The 14,908-nt window shown below is 63.9% G+C and overlaps 1 protein-coding gene across 1 annotated transcript in view; it reads left to right on the top strand.

Annotated features, from left to right (window-relative positions):
• The window catches only part of SMPD3 (sphingomyelin phosphodiesterase 3), a 70,668-nt gene extending 56,441 nt beyond the window's left edge, over positions 1 to 14,227 (top strand). Inside the window, exons 3-9 of the mRNA XM_056136247.1 lie at positions 5,180 to 6,690; positions 10,464 to 10,539; positions 10,637 to 10,792; positions 11,659 to 11,748; positions 11,865 to 11,928; positions 13,315 to 13,477; positions 13,612 to 14,227. Coding sequence (XP_055992222.1) covers positions 5,368 to 6,690; positions 10,464 to 10,539; positions 10,637 to 10,792; positions 11,659 to 11,748; positions 11,865 to 11,928; positions 13,315 to 13,477; positions 13,612 to 13,713 — 1,974 coding nt within the window. The 5' untranslated portion in view covers positions 5,180 to 5,367 and the 3' untranslated portion in view covers positions 13,714 to 14,227. The remainder of the gene's footprint in view (positions 1 to 5,179; positions 6,691 to 10,463; positions 10,540 to 10,636; positions 10,793 to 11,658; positions 11,749 to 11,864; positions 11,929 to 13,314; positions 13,478 to 13,611) is intronic.
• Positions 14,228 to 14,908: the final 681 nt, after the last annotated feature.

Raw genomic sequence — 14,908 nt, 5'->3', positions numbered from 1 at the left:
ACTGGAATGGGGACACTCCGGACAGGGCTGTGGCTGGTGGGCTGGAGGTAAATCTGTGCCCGGCCTGAGACTGTCCGATGCATTCTAAGCTCCCGTGGAAAATTGCTCTTGAAAGCATGATGGTGCCTTTGCTTGTGCCCGCTGTGCAGGGAAGCCTCTGCTAGGGGCCCACACCGCCCCCTCCCTCCCAGAGACAGGAGGTGAGAGCTGACTGTAGCACAGGGCCTTGGCAGTGACAAAATGAGCTGCAGCAGTGAAGAAGGAAGACTGGGGAAGAGGTGGGCACCAGGCTGAATGCTAGCCTTTTCCTCCCCGCACCCAAGCGGCCGTTACCCCCACACCTGACAGAAGGGGTTGGGGCAGTGGGGGACAGAGGCTGGGTTGATTCTTTGCATAGGACCGTTTGCTTCTCTGAGCATCGTGGGGAGTAATCTGAGCAGAGCACTTGGAGAAGCCCGTGAGCTGTGGCCCACAAACAAAAACAAACCACAGGGGAGGAAACTGAGGCTCAGAGGAGCTGCTGACCAGCAGGAGGCCCTGAGCCCAGGCTGTCCACACGCAGTGACTGTCCTTCCTGTGCATGCTGTGCCTTAGCCATAAACCAGGGTTACCAGGGCTTCTGGCTGCTCGGTCTCAGGTAGGGCCCCCCTGCCCGGTATAGCCAGGAACTGGGAAGGTTTTGGGTTTTGAAAGATCAAGTCACCGATGTAAGTTGGAGTGACTGCTCCTGGAGGCGAGGGACAGAGACTCAGCGCCAAGTGACTCGAACCAGGGGACAGTCACTGAGGGACAGCTGACAGTGACACCTGAGGCAGAGTTCCCTCCAGGTGCCAGAAAAGCTCCAGGACTTGTCTCTCTCCTTATAGACTGCAGTTCCTTGGAACTGAATCCGAGCTTTAAGGAAAGCTCCCTCCCAAAGTTTCTGGTTTTTTTTGCTTGTTTGGGGGCCATATCCGGTGATGCTCAGGGGTTACTCCTGGCTCTGCCCTCAGGAATTACTCCTTATGGACTGCAGTTCCTTGGAACTGAATCCGAGCTTTAAGGAAAGCTCCCTTCCAAAGTTTCTGGGTTTTTTGCTTGTTTGGGGGCCACACCCGGTGACCCTCAGGGGTTACTCCTGGCTCTGCCCTCAGGAATTACTCCTAGCAGTGCTTGGGGGACTATATGGGATACTGGGGATCGAACCTGGGTCAGCTGGGAACAAGGCAAACACCCTACACGCTGTGCTGTGGCTCTGGCCCTGCACTCTGTTTTTTACTCAGGTGAAACAGGTCACTTTCCTGAGACCACAGGCACAGCTCAGGTCATGAGACCATTCTGCCTGGTGTGTGTGTGTGTGTGTGTGTGTGTGTGTGTGTGTGTGTGTGTGTGTGTTGGGGATGGACGGGGGTCCCTAGTGGAAGAGCCCTCCCCAGGGGCTGGCATGAGTGTGTCTACTCAACTGAGAGGTGCAGGGTAGGACTAAAGGGGGTCCCGGCTGGCCTGGCGGCATGAATGTACACACAGTGCCGATCTGAGGAGCAACTGCCCCTGCACGTGTGCTGGCACCGGGACAGCTCCTGGAGGCCGGGCGCTGAGTCGGGCGCACCCCCTCATCCCTCAAAGTTGTCCTCTCAGTCTTTCTTTCCACGTCCTCCCCTCCACACACTAACGCTGCGTTTCGGCAGCTCGGAGCTCCCGCCCCGTTGCCATGCCAACCTTGCAGCAGGCATCCAGGCTAGGAGGTGGTGTGTGTGTGTGTGTGTGTGTGTGTGTAGGGGGGCGCGCACAGACAGAGGTGGAGGGGCGCACGCACCACGCTCTGGCCCAGCAGATGTGAGCCTGCAGGTGAGGGGATGGGAGCACCAGGACAGAGGGGAGCACCCCAGCAGGCACAGCCCCACCCTGCCCCCCAGGGCTGGCTCTGACCCTGCTCAGTGACCACGAAGGTCCCAGGGGATGTGGGACTCCAGCTCGGACCTGAAGCCCAGGGTTTTGGGGTCTCTCCTGCTCCTTTGGTGACAGCCCCAAGGGGAGGGACCCAGGGTGAGAACTCCACAAACACAGGACCCCCCAGGGTAGCACCCCTGGAGGAGAGACGGCCAGGGTGTGAAGGAGGCCCGCAGTGGGCAGGCCAGGCCATTGCCCCTCACTGGGACTTGCTGACCAGGGCGCTCCCGGGGAACTGGTTTGATGAAAGGCCCAGACTAGGGGTGCAGGCGGGTGCCTGTGTCCTTCCCAGGCCTCCCGACTCGCTGCGCAGAGCAGCCGCCAGCCTCCGCCTCGAGCCCCGGCGCTTCCCGCTCCTCGGTGCGTGGGGAGGTGTGGCCCAGACTAATTAGCGTGTTGTTGTTTGTTTACCCCTTTTCATTTCACGGAGACAAAATAATTAAGTAGTGCCTCAGAGCCCCGCTCCTTTGGTTGACAGTCCCTCCTGCGTCGGCCACGTCACAGCTCCTGTGCGCAGAGGCAGGGGTGCATTCAGGCAGGGGTGCGCAGAAGCAGTGTTGCACAAGGCAAGGGTGCACAGAGACGGGGCTGCTGGAGGCAGGGCTGTGTAGGGAAGGGCTGACAGCAGGGGTGCACGGAGGCCTGGATGGAGGCAGGGCTGGTATGCAGTACCTCCAGGCTTCTGTCCAGGCACTGCATGAGGGGACAGGCGAGGGGCCCAGATGGTAGCCCACGGTGGCCATGCTGGCTGGCGGGGGCAGGTGGGAAGGGCGGTGCCCACATCACGTCCCCCCTGCCAGCCAGCCCTGGCAGTGCCTGGTGGTGATCAAAGACTATCCCGGGATGCAGGGACTGGCCACTCACAGCCGCTGTGTACAGGGCCGGGTGGGGACTTGCCCAGAAGTTCTTGGGGCCACAGCAGGAGTGAGGGGACAGTGAGCCCCCCCCACGAGGCACTGCTGGGGCTGAGTCATGTGAGTTTGGGTGGGAGCCCGGCCCTGTCAGGAGTGATTCCCTACGCCGTCCCCGCACCCGAGGCTCTGCCGTCACCCTCCCCCTGTCGGCCTCTTTGTCCCTTCTTCTTTCCCGCAAAACTGCCAGCCACAGCCCCGCTCAGTCACATCACAGCTCAGACTCCGAGGCCACAGCCCAGGCCCCTGGGGCTCAGGCAGCCTCTGGTCCCTGGCAAGATGACAGCACAATGTAGGGGGCTGGGCTCACTGCCACCTGGGGTGGGGTCAGGAGAGGCTGAGAGGGGGCCATGTTCCATGACCCTGCATCTCCCAATTCCCAAACCGTGACCTTCCCAGCGATCCCCTGGAGACAGCGCCGGCCCAAACGCTTGCACAAACCTCCACGGCCACCGGCCCGGGTGAGCGCCAGCCTATCACCCCGCCCTCCAGCACAGATGTTCCTTTCCACTAGCCCAGCTCCCGGTGCTGGTGTCTGCTGGGGAGACAGCACCCCGTAAGCATCCCCCCACCACGGGGGTCGCTCACTGCAGCATGTGGCTGGCTGAAGGGGACAACCCTGGCCGAGCCTAAGCACGGTCCCTTTGGCCGGTGGTGGCCCTCTCTGGGTTCACATCCTCCTCCTGTGGTACTGCCCCCACACACCTGGTCACAGTGGGGCCCGAAACCACGCATGGCACCAAGGCCTTGGGCAGCAACAGCAACAGCCCTGTGGCGTGGACCCCACAACCTCAGGCATGCACGTGTCAGCCACCAAGCCCTCTGTCACCCCTAAGCACCCAGCACCAGAGCCCCGACCACATGTAAGGCGGGGAAGGAACCCACCCCCGGAGTTTCTTAAGCCACCTGGTGAGGGACAGGCAAAGATCATCTCGAAGTCCCCAGCTGACACTTAAGGACCAGGGACAGAGGCTGGGGAATAACGCCACCCCGTGGGGGGCTGGGAGACATGCAGACAGTAGTGGGCCTGGCTAGGAGCTGTGATGCCCAGTGAGGGCCAGCAAGGCCTCGTCTGAGAGGGGCGCTGGGGGGCATGGTGGCAGGCTCCGGAGGGAGGGTGGGGACTGATGGCATGTGGGTGCACAGGAGGCACTGAGCTCGGTGACCCAGGATGCGGGACATGCTGGGGGGGGGGGGCAGAAGCCCCTGGGGGCAGGGCAGCTTCGGGGCTGGGGTACGAAGCAGACCAGGCCCCCACACCTGTAGGCTGGTCAGGAAAACTCTGGCCTGGGCTTCTCAGGAGTGATCAGCCCATTCCCCAGAGGCTGGGTAAATACTCCAGCCTCCTCTCTATTGATTTTACATTCAGGGCAATACACACACCTGCCACTCTGGGGTGCGGGCAGGGACCAGGCAGGGTGACTCGAGCTGGCAGCTGGGCCCCGGGGAGAGGCCAAAGGCCCAGGCCAGGCCCCTCAGCTGCATGGAGCCTCCCAGAGGTGAGAGCTTGGCTCTGCTGCGCCTCTGTCTGTGTGGGCACGGGATTCCAGAAGGGGGCACAGCTTAGCCCCCAAGCACTATCCCCCGATGCCCTGTCCTGCCAGTCCCGAGGCCGCAAGCCCCAGGCATCACCTGTCCTCCTTTCGCACCCCAGGCTCTCAGGGACAGCCTGTCGGGCCAGCAGCCCCTGCCTTGGTTTCCCCCGTGCCCCTCCTCTGTGGGGCCACAGACTGGCCTGTGCTGCTGGGCAGGGGTGGGTAATGCTGGAGGCTGAGGCCAGGCCCCGCTCCGTAAGGCACGTGCTTTGCTGCTCCAGACAAGCAGACCCCCAGCTCCCCAGGAGTTGCTGGCGGTCCCGGGGTTCAGTGCCTGCAGGGGGTGCCCTCTCGAACCCTGGCCCATTCTTGGAGCAGCTGGGCCCCAAGGTGGAGATGGCGAGCTCTGCCAGAAACCAAACACACAGGCCGGGGCCAAGGGCTGTCCCCGGACCACCAGCCGCTCCTGCCACAAGGGGCGAGAACAGTGTGTGTGTGTGTGTGTGTGTGTGTGTGTGTGTGTGTGGTGTGTGTTGCCAGCAGCTGCCCCCGGACCACCAGACACTCCTGCGCAAGAGGCGAGAACAGTGTGTGTGTATGTGTGTGTATGTGTGTGTGTATATGTGTGTGTGTGTGTGTGTGTATGTGTGTGTGTTGCCAGCAGCTGCCCCCGGACCACCAGCTGCTCCTGCCGCAAGGGGTGAGAACAGTGTATGTGTGTGTGTGTGTGTGTGTGTGTGTGTGTGTGTTTCCCACCCATTCGCCCTGAAGGTGAGTCGAGCCTCCCCCCCTCTCTCACTACAGGTGGCCCAGTATGGCCCACTGAGGTGAACCATGACCGACTGGCCACTGCTCATCACTGACCACCCTGAGTCGCATCTCACCCAGAGGTGACCCTCCTCCAGCGGCCCCTGCCCGCCCCCACCCAGGACCGTGCCCACCCCGCCACGGACACCATGTAGAGGGGCCGCCGCGGCGCCCAGGGAGCTGCGATGGTTTTGTACACGACCCCCTTTCCTCACAGCTGTTTGTCCGCCCTGCACGCTGTGTCCTGGGCCCTCATCTTCCCATGCGTCTGGCTGGTGGACCGGCTCCTGGCCTCCTTCAAGCCCACCACCTACGAGAAGCGCCAGCGGGCGGACGACCCGTGCTACCTCCAGCTCCTCTGCACCGTGCTCTTTACGCCCGTCTACCTGGCCCTCCTGGTGGCCTCACTGCCCTTTGCCTTCCTGGGCTTCCTCTTCTGGTACCCGCTGCAGTCGGCCCGCCGGCCCTACATCTACTCCCGGCTCGAGGACAAGGGTCCCGGCGGCGGGGCGGCCCTGCTCAGTGAATGGAAGGGGACAGGCCCCGGCAGGAGCTTCTGCTTCGCCACCGCCAACCTCTGCCTCCTGCCCGACTCCCTGGCCCGGTACAACAACCTGTTTAACACACAGGCGCGGGCCCGCGAGATTGGGCAGAGGATCCGCAACGGCGCCAGCCGGCCTCAGATCAAGATCTACATCGACTCGCCCACCAACACCTCCATCAGCGCGGCCAGCTTCAGCAGCCTGGTGTCCCCTCAGGGCGGCGACGCAGTGACCCGCGCCGTCCCTGGGAGCATTAAGAGGACGGCCTCGGTGGAGTACAAGGGCGAAGGCGGGAGGCACCCCAACGAAGAGGCTGCCAATGGCCTGGCCTCAGGGGACACGATCGATGGGGGCAGCCTGGAGGACGCCTGCATCGTGCGCATCGGCAGCAGCGGCGGCGGCGAGGAAGGGGGCCGGGCCCCGGAAGCCGAGGACCCCCCCATGGGGGTCCAGGCCAGGAACGGCACCGGCGGGGGCCCTCGAGGCCAGACGCCCAACCACAGCCAGCGGGACGGGGACTCGGGGAGCCTCGTGGGCAGCCCCTCGGCCTCCCGGGAGTCCCTGGTGAAGGCGCGGGACGGCGAGGACCCCGGAGCCACCAACAGCAAGCCTCCCACCAAGGCCTCGGTGGCGAAGAAGGCGGCCGCACGCCGGCGGCGACACCCCGACGAGGCCTTCGACCACGAGGTCTCCGCCTTCTTCCCCGCCAACCTGGACTTCCTGTGCCTGCAGGAGGTGTTCGACAAGCGCGCGGCCGCCAAGTTGAAAGATCGGCTGCACGGCTACTTCGAGCACGTCCTGTACGACGTGGGCATCTACGGCTGCCACGGCTGCTGCAGCTTCAAGTTCCTCAACAGCGGCCTCTTCTTCGCCAGCCGCTACCCCATCATGGACGTGGCCTATCACTGTTACCCCAACGGGAGAGGCACCGACGGGCTGGCCTCCAAGGGAGCGCTGTTTCTCAAGGTAGGGTCCACGGCGGGGGTGGGGGGGGAGGGCGCTGAGAGAGGGTCCCCTCTCACAGCGTTCCAGCTGGGGAACGAAGGGACTCCAATGCAGACTCTGAGTGCAGGGCTGCCTGGCCGGGGGGACCCTGGACAAGTCCCCACAATTCTGAGCCAGGGCGTCAAGGGCGGTGAGGCCTTGCAGGCCAGGGGCTGGGGCTCAGGGGTGCCCGTCTCTGTGCGGGCTGCCAGCCTCCCCCTGCCGACACGCAGCTGCCAGGCCCGGCACTCTGCCCACCGGCCCGTGGCTTCCCTTCCTCAGTCACTAATTAAAGTAAATCACAATTATTTCTGCTAATTTGGATGCAGTCGGAGGAGTTTTTAGACCATGGTAATTCGGTCATTACAAATTATCTTCTTACTGAGCCTGACACACGCCAAGGGCTGACTTTCTGTTCCTTATCCAAAAGCAGTTCTTGGCGCTTCCAAAATGTTCTGAAGCATGGTTTGGCTGGGGCCGGCTGGAGCTTCAGCTTCCTGCTGCTGGGGGGGGGGGGGGGCGGCGTGGGCTCTCTCCCTGAAGGTGAGGCCTGGAGGTGGGGCTCCCCCCAGGATCCGGGGGCTGGAAGAGCTAAGAGACACCCCCCCACCCCACCCCCACCCAGGCATGGCTAGACTGCCTCACTGCTCTCCCACACTGTGCCCTCCTGTCCCAGAGAGTGCCCCAGAACCTGAGCCCCTGTTCTCCGGGCGTCCAGAGGGGGGTACCCGGCTCCCCGCAACCGGCAGAGGAGCTGAGGCGGGACAAACTCTTACCCCGAGCCCCTACTCCCTCCTAGTGCTTGGCTGTCCCGTTCCGCGCATGCGTCTTTGTCTCAGCAGCGGGAGCGACTCTCTGGGGAAAGGAAGGAGAACTGCTGTCAGGCTCAGTGTGAAAGGGCCCAAGGACCCCTCCTGCCAAGCGCCCTCTTTTTTTGGGGGGGCTGGTGCTCAAGGCTTTCTCCTGGCTCAGGAATCAGTCCCGGCAGGGCTCCGGGATCACAGGAACCGGGCTCCAAGCGCTGGGGTCCAGGTTCCCGCCCCAGCCCTGCAAATCCCCATGCAGGGCCGTGTGCTCCAGGCAGGAGCCCAGGCATTGCCAGGTGTGGCCCCGAGCCCCGAATCAAGCGTTTCACATGGAGGCGTCTGCTGTCTCTCCCACTTCTCCCACCTCTCCCATCTCTCCTGCTCCTGGGTGCCCGGGTCCTGCAGTGGGGTCCCTAATCAGCAGCCCATCCACGGCCCAGTGCCCTATAGGCACCATACACGCAGACGCAGCTGTGGCTTCACTGACCCCTCCCGTCCACCCCAGACCTCTCCTGAGGCTCCAATTCAAAGTAAGCGAACGGCCTGCCAGCCCCACCCCCCCACTGCCCCTCCCCCACCTCGGCAAAAGCCTACCAGACTCGGCAAGACCATCCACAGCCCCAGCTTTACTGGAACCCTGGCTGGCCGGCCCCTGTCCTCTGCATCCACCCAGCTGAGACCCCCGCGTCCTGCTCTTTCTCTAGCTCCCTCCAACTGCACGCCTGGGGGCCACTACATTAGCCCTGTCCAGCACCTGCCCCCTCACTGGGCTGCCCAGCTCCAACCTCGGAGGGTCCCTTGGCCTTCGTGCTGAGGGTCTGGATTCTGCCTCCCAGCAACAGAGCTGGGCAGAGCTGGCTCTGCCCGGCACACAGCACTGGCTCGTCTCTGTGGGAACCAGATAAGGCTGCAGGCGCAGGCCGGGCTCGGGACTGGGCCAAGGTGCTGGGCGGATGCTGCCTTTGCCAGAGGGGCTCCCCGGGGCAGCCCATCCTCCAGCGTCCCCTGGCACCGCCCATGCCCGAGAACCAGCTTTGCTGCCCGGAGCTGAGCGGCAGGGCTGTGGAAGCACCGTGTGGTGAGACACAGCTGAGTCCCGCTCTGCTAACAGCCTGTGCCCAGCAGGACGGAAAGGCACAGCCTCTCGGCGTGATTGTTTGTTTTTGCCAGAGGAACACAAGCCTGTACGGCTCCTGAGCACTCGAGGCCCCGATCAATAAGTTCCAGCACATGATAAAGTGGATCCCAGCGCACTCGCAGGCAGGCTGAGCAGGAGGGGAGGGGAGGCCGGGGGTGGGGGGTGGGGAGGGGGGCTGGGGAGGCGCCTCAGTGTCTCCCACACTTGTCGCTGGCCTGTCCTGGATGCAGCGCAAGCCCGGGACAAGGTACAAGGGAGCATGATGCTGAAGAGCCTCCAGACAGGCAGCCTGTGACCCGCAGCTCACAAAACACTGCCACAGTGAGGGACTGGGCATGGGGCAGCCAACGTAACGCAGCCTCGGCCACTGGAGTCTGGGGACCCCCGCCAGATAGGGCAAGATTTTAGTATAATCGTCACCATCATAAGCCTCTAGCAAGGCGGGGTCCAGAGCGTCCAGCGTCCAAACACTGTTAGCAGGGGGCTGACCCTTGGCCCAGAGATGGGAGGACGCGATGGCGCCCTCATGTGGTGGCCCTTGGGCATTCTATTCGTGGCTTTCGGTTTTGTTTTGTTTTGTTTTTGGAATTTGGTTTGTTTTTGTGATTCCTGGCTCTGCACTGGGGAATCACTCCGGGCGTTGCGGTGCTCAGGGGACCAAATGGGTTGCTGGGATTCAAACCCAGGTCGGCCACGTGCAAGGCAAACATCCTACGGGCTGTGCTATCGCTCCAGCCCCTCGCTTTTGGCTTTTACACCATGTTGTTTTTGTAGCAATGCACAGTACTGTCAGGCCAAGCTGTAAACATGGGCAAGAAGGGAATGCACTTCACTTGACCTTTATGAACAGCTCAAAACCCAGGCCACAGTCTGCTACTAAGTAGCCACATTCACCCCCTGTGACCTGGGGCAGGGCTAGGAGAGGGGACACAGAGCCCAGGACAAGTGGGGCTGATGGTCCCCCTGGAGGGAAACAGCAGAAAGCAGCTCTTGGAGCAGAGGCCGGGACTCGTCCAGGAGGCTGGGCAGGGCCATCTTGGACCCAACACCCTCCCCACCCAGAGGAGTCCCAGGGCTGGGGGGAGGGCAGAGACCCCAGTCAGGAATGGATTCGCAGAGTTGGCGGGAGGACAGCTGAAGCTCTGGCAGGAGGAGATCCTGGGGAGGAAGAAGGGGTGCTGACCCAGGCTGCTGGGGGTTCCTGGGTGCACAGCCCCAGTCCCTGGGGCCTGGCCCTCCCCCGCTCCCATCCCAGCCACAGCCCAAGAGCCCCTGGGGTGCATCTTGAGTTTTCTCCCAGAGGCACCTGTTCCCGTTACACTGGTGTGGGGAGGCAGGTGCAGGAGGCCCTGTGGGCTGTGGACGCGGGAAGAGATCTCGGAGGCCCTCACCGGTGTCTCTGTGAAGGAAGTGAGCTGGGAGGCTGAGTGCAGGGGCGCCGTGGGGGCGGGGAGCCTGGAGGGCTGGGCTGAGGTGGTGGCCGGAGTCAGCCTGACACAGGTGCCCGGTGCAGAGGCCGTGACTGCCACCCAGAATGAAGGGACAGAGATGTGCCAGAAGCAGCAGGTGGGAATCCAGGGCTCGTCCCGGTGGGCTCCCCCCCCCACCCCCCGTAGGGTGGCTCGCTGGCGAATCTGCTCTGACCTCCAGGCACTGCTTGTTGCTTCCTGAAGCTTCTGCCTCCCTTACGGGGCCCGTCTTCAATCAGGAGTTGGTCTGGCCTGCGCCTGGGATTGTGAGGTGGGACCTGGCGGGGGGGCGGGTGTCACGTCCCCCCTGCCTTTGTCACTGGCACCACCCCTCCCCCGCAGGTGCAGGTGGGAAGCACAGCTCAGGACCAAAGAATCGTCGGGTACATCACCTGCACGCACCTGCACGCCCTGCCAGGTAAGCGGCCGCGCGGGCGCGGGGGGCGGGGCGCGGCGGGGCGCGGGGCGCGGGGCGGGGCCGCAGCGTCAGCCCCTGCTCCCACCCCCACCCGCAGAGGACAGCGCCATCCGCTGCGAGCAGCTGGACATGCTTCAGGACTGGCTGGCTGATTTCCGAAAATCTACCTCCTCGTCCAGCACAGCCAACCCCGAGGAGCTGGTGGCGTTCGACGTCATCTGCGGAGACCTGAATTTCGACAACTGCTCGTCGGGTGAGGGCCGGGCCCGCGCGGCGCTTCCCCGGGAGCACGGGGGTGGGATCTTAGCAAGACTGTGATTTCTCCGCCCCCTTCGAAATCCTAGAACGGGAAGAGCCCACGCGCTGCCTAGAAAGCTCCGGGGCCTCCTTGCTGGAGACAAAGAGACGCCCTAAAAAAGAACCCCTGCAGGGAAGGCCTGCCCACCCCCCTCCCCGCCCCCGGCGCGCACAGGGGGCGCTGACGGTGCCCCCTCAGCTTCCCCCCCCCCCCCCCCCGCCGTGGTCTATGCCCGAGGCATGGGCATATGCCTGAGCCCTCAAGACAGAAACAGTGGTGAGGCCAAGGTCACACAGCTGGACCTGAACGCGGGAAATCACCCTGTAAACCGCTAAACCCTCTAGCGAGTTCACGGTGGGTGCAACTGGCACGGTTGGCTTCTGTGGCTCTTCTGTGAGCCAGAGGACAGCGCTAGTGCCAGGGCCCCCCTGGAAGCTGGGCCGTCTCTGTACCTCCCTGGCCAGATGTTGCCGGATGTTGCGGCCAGGAGACAGCTCCCCCCCCCCCCCCCCACGAGGTTCCTCCCACATTGGCCACAGCCCCCAGGAGCTTGAGGCTGACAAGGCAGGAAGCGGTGGTGAGAAGTGCCCCTCACAGCGCTGGCCTCCGTCCTTGGGGGTCTCCGGAGGCTTCTGGCCATGGGCTCTGTGGGCTCCACCTGCCCTCAGTCCATGTGGGTTTGCCACAGGAGGGTCCACGGGCACGGCCTCTGCCAGCAGAAGGCTGAGGGCGGACTGGTTGCGGGGCACCACCATGAATCAGTTCCTGGTGGGCACAGGACAGACCTGAGCCCACTGCATCCCCCTGCTCCCTCCCTGCAGATGACAAGCTGGAGCAGCAACACTCCCTGTTTACACGCTACAAGGACCCCTGCCGCCTGGGGCCTGGGGAGGAGAAGCCCTGGGCCATTGGTGAGCTGTGGGGACAGCTGGGGGGTAGGGAGGGGAGGACCTGCCCTACGGCCCCTGCAGGAGCCCAGTGCTTGGGAAGGCTGCCTGTGCCCACCGTGCTTTCCCCTTGCCCGCAGGCACCCTGTTGGACCAGGATGGCCTCTACGACGAGGATGTGGCCACCCCTGACAATCTGCAAAAGTGAGCAGCTCCCCCCTCCCGGGATGAACCAAGCCCTAACTTGGGTGCAGGGGAGATGTATGTGCAGGGAAGAGTGCTGGGTGGGAGTCGGGGCTCAAGGGGCCTGGCCCAGACTCAGGTTCGTCCCCGCCCACCTCTGAGAGCTGAGGACTATTGTCCCCAAAGCAAGCAGAAAGCGGGCGGGGCAAGATGTAGAGGTCCCAGTGACGGCCACGCCTGTGATGGGACACTCCTGACCCAGCACCTGTGTCCAGGCTCCACCACACTTTGGCCTGCTCGAGCCCCACCTGCCTTGGGTTCCTGCTGAGGACAGGAAACGGGACGGCTGCCCAGGCCCTATCGCAGAGCCCTGGGGGCGTCGGTGCCTGGGAGCCCCCAGCTGGCGTTAGCAGAGAAGGGGCAGTCAGGGGCAGTCCAGTCACTGACATCGCGCCAGCTCAAGACATGCACAGGACACGTGCCGGCACGGGGCTCTGCCTCCTGCAGCTGGCTCCAGCCCAGCCATCAGATTACAGACTAAATTTGAAACATCAGCCTCTGCAGAGCAAATGGTCTTTTTATGAGATGATGATTAAGAACTATCAATAACTCCCGGATCGTTGATGCTGGACTTAATGATCAAAGGCGAAGGCGGTGGCGGATGATCTGGGGCTCTGGGCGGCGCTCTGCATGTCGCCAGCCTGTTTCCCCCCAGGCTGGGGCTCTGGAGACCCAGGTGGCAGCTGGCCCAGCTCCTCCTGCCCTGGCACCTCCTACCCCAGCACTGTCTGGACCCTGGAGGAAAGCTGGCAGGGAAGAAGTTGGGTTGGACTGGGGGCGAGGCCCCGTCCAGGCACCTCCTAGCACCCTGCCCTTACTATGGTCTCTGCTGGACATGGGCCTGCAGCTGTATCCCATGTGGCCCAGTGCATGGCTAGTGACCCCTGCTGGCCTGAAACAGATCAGGAGAGGGCTGGGGGATTCTGAGAGGAGGGCTGCGCTGTAAGTACCCTCCCATCACACACACACACACACACACACACACACACACACACACACACACACACCAGCTGTTCATCCCCCCCAGGCTGAGAGGAGCCAGGTCCACGCTTGTAGCCACAGCCACAGAGCCTTCCACAGGGAGGGTGAGGGGCCAGAGACAGTGGGCAGGGACTTGCCTTGCATGTGGCTGGCCTGGGTTCGATCCCCAGCACCACATCTGGTCTCCTGAGCACTGCCAGTGTGGCCCCCAAAACCAAGAGTTGAGGGCAGACAGCACCCTGTGCCCCCACACATCCCCCCCCCGGCCCCGACTTCATCCTCTTTCCTGGCCCCTGGGAACCAGGGGAGGGTGGGAAACAGGGAGCCAGACTCCTGGGGCCCACCTCGCACCTCCTGTGTGTGCAGGGTTCTGGAGAGCGAGGAGGGTCGCCGGGAATACCTGGCCTTCCCCAGCAGCAAAAGCCCAGGGGGGTGCCAGAAGGGGCGCAAGGACCTGCTGAAGGGCAACGGCCGGCGCATCGACTACCTGCTGCACGCCGAGGAGGGGCTGGGCCCCGACTGCAAGGCCGTGAGTCGGGGCGGGGAGCAGCAGCAGGGGACCCCCCGGGCTTCACTCCCCCCCCACCAAGTCCCAGAGCCCCGCGCCCCACCCACCCCCCTGCCGGATGCCCTCCGGGTCTGACCGGCCGGTTCTGCCCACAGGATGTGGAAGAGTTCATCTTTGTCACCCAGCTGGCGGGCCTGACTGACCACATCCCGGTGGCCATGCGACTGATGGTGTCTTCGGGAGAGGAGGAGGCTTAGAGTGGCCCCGTCACCAGGAGCAGCGGGCTCCGCCGGCTCTCGGAGCTTCGAGGGGGGCCCTGCCTCGGGCCCCCTCCTCTCGACAGCAGCACCTCCCGGTGCCGGGGGAGCCACGGCCCGTGCCCACGCGCTGGATGCCCTGCACCTCTGTGCTCCGGCCTCGGCCCGGTGGAGCCAGGCCCGCCCGGGGCCCCGCTGCCCAACCAGTGCCATTCTTCGACCACGAGATTTTCTACGATTCTACAGCACAACCTAGTTTGTACGCAGTGGGTCAGTGTGGGAACCGGGGTTCCGGACTCTGTATCTCCTCAAGCTTCGTCCAGGGTTCATTGTCCTCGTCTGCTGCCATGTTGTCTCGCATGCCCGCACCCTCGCATGCACGCAGTCCGCATGCCACGTGCCACGCCGTAGCCACAGACCCCTCACTCGGGCCTCACCCAAGGCCGAACTCCAAACACAATCAGAACCAGCCAAAGAAGCACTTCCCGGGCACAGGGCTGCCAGCCAGCCCCCGCCAGCCTCCACGGCGCGTAAGCCAGGCAGGGCCTCCCCGGGGCCGTGCATTCAAGGGTGGTCACGCGGCCGAGGAAAGGCACAGTGCAGCCTGACGGCCAGCCTTCCTGCCTGCTGGCGCTGAGATGGGCAGGCCCCGCGGCTCCAGTGGTGCCCGACGCTGGCCCCGGCCCGATTGGGAAGGCAGAGGGCATTACCTTTTTACAGGAAGAACTCATGGGGGGAGGGAGGGGGCTCCTGGTTTTGAAAATAAGATTTGTAGCTTCTTTTCGATCAGAACCAACACTTGCTCTCTGCCTGGCCATCTCCCTCCCACCCTTCCCCGGGGACCATCATCCCCCCCCACCGGCTGGCTGAGCTCAGGAACCATCTGCCCCCTGTGGGTGGGGCAGGCCAGGGCAGCAGGGGCAGGGCCCCCTGTGTGCCTGGAGCCAGGCACAGGGTTGACTGGTATCCAGCACACTGCTGGCCACTGGGCCACCAGGGCGGCCCAGGACCCGCAACCCAGGCCTCCCACCCCTTTGCCCTTAACACACCCAGAGACATAGCAGACCCCAAGTCGACCCCCCGAGCCGGGTGCAAGGCTTCTCCCCTGGAGACTGTTCTCAGCCACCCCGACTGACCTTGTGCCCAGCCCACGATGCTGTGCCTTGTCCCCGCAAGCACCAGCCCCGCGCAGGTG

Source organism: Sorex fumeus, unplaced genomic scaffold, assembly GCF_029834395.1.
Source record: "Sorex fumeus unplaced genomic scaffold, SorFum_2.1 ptg000122l, whole genome shotgun sequence".
In the NCBI taxonomy this organism is placed as follows: domain Eukaryota; kingdom Metazoa; phylum Chordata; class Mammalia; order Eulipotyphla; family Soricidae; genus Sorex; species Sorex fumeus.
The sequence above is the reverse complement of the archived record's forward strand: the minus strand, read 5'-3'. Positions and strand labels throughout refer to the sequence as shown.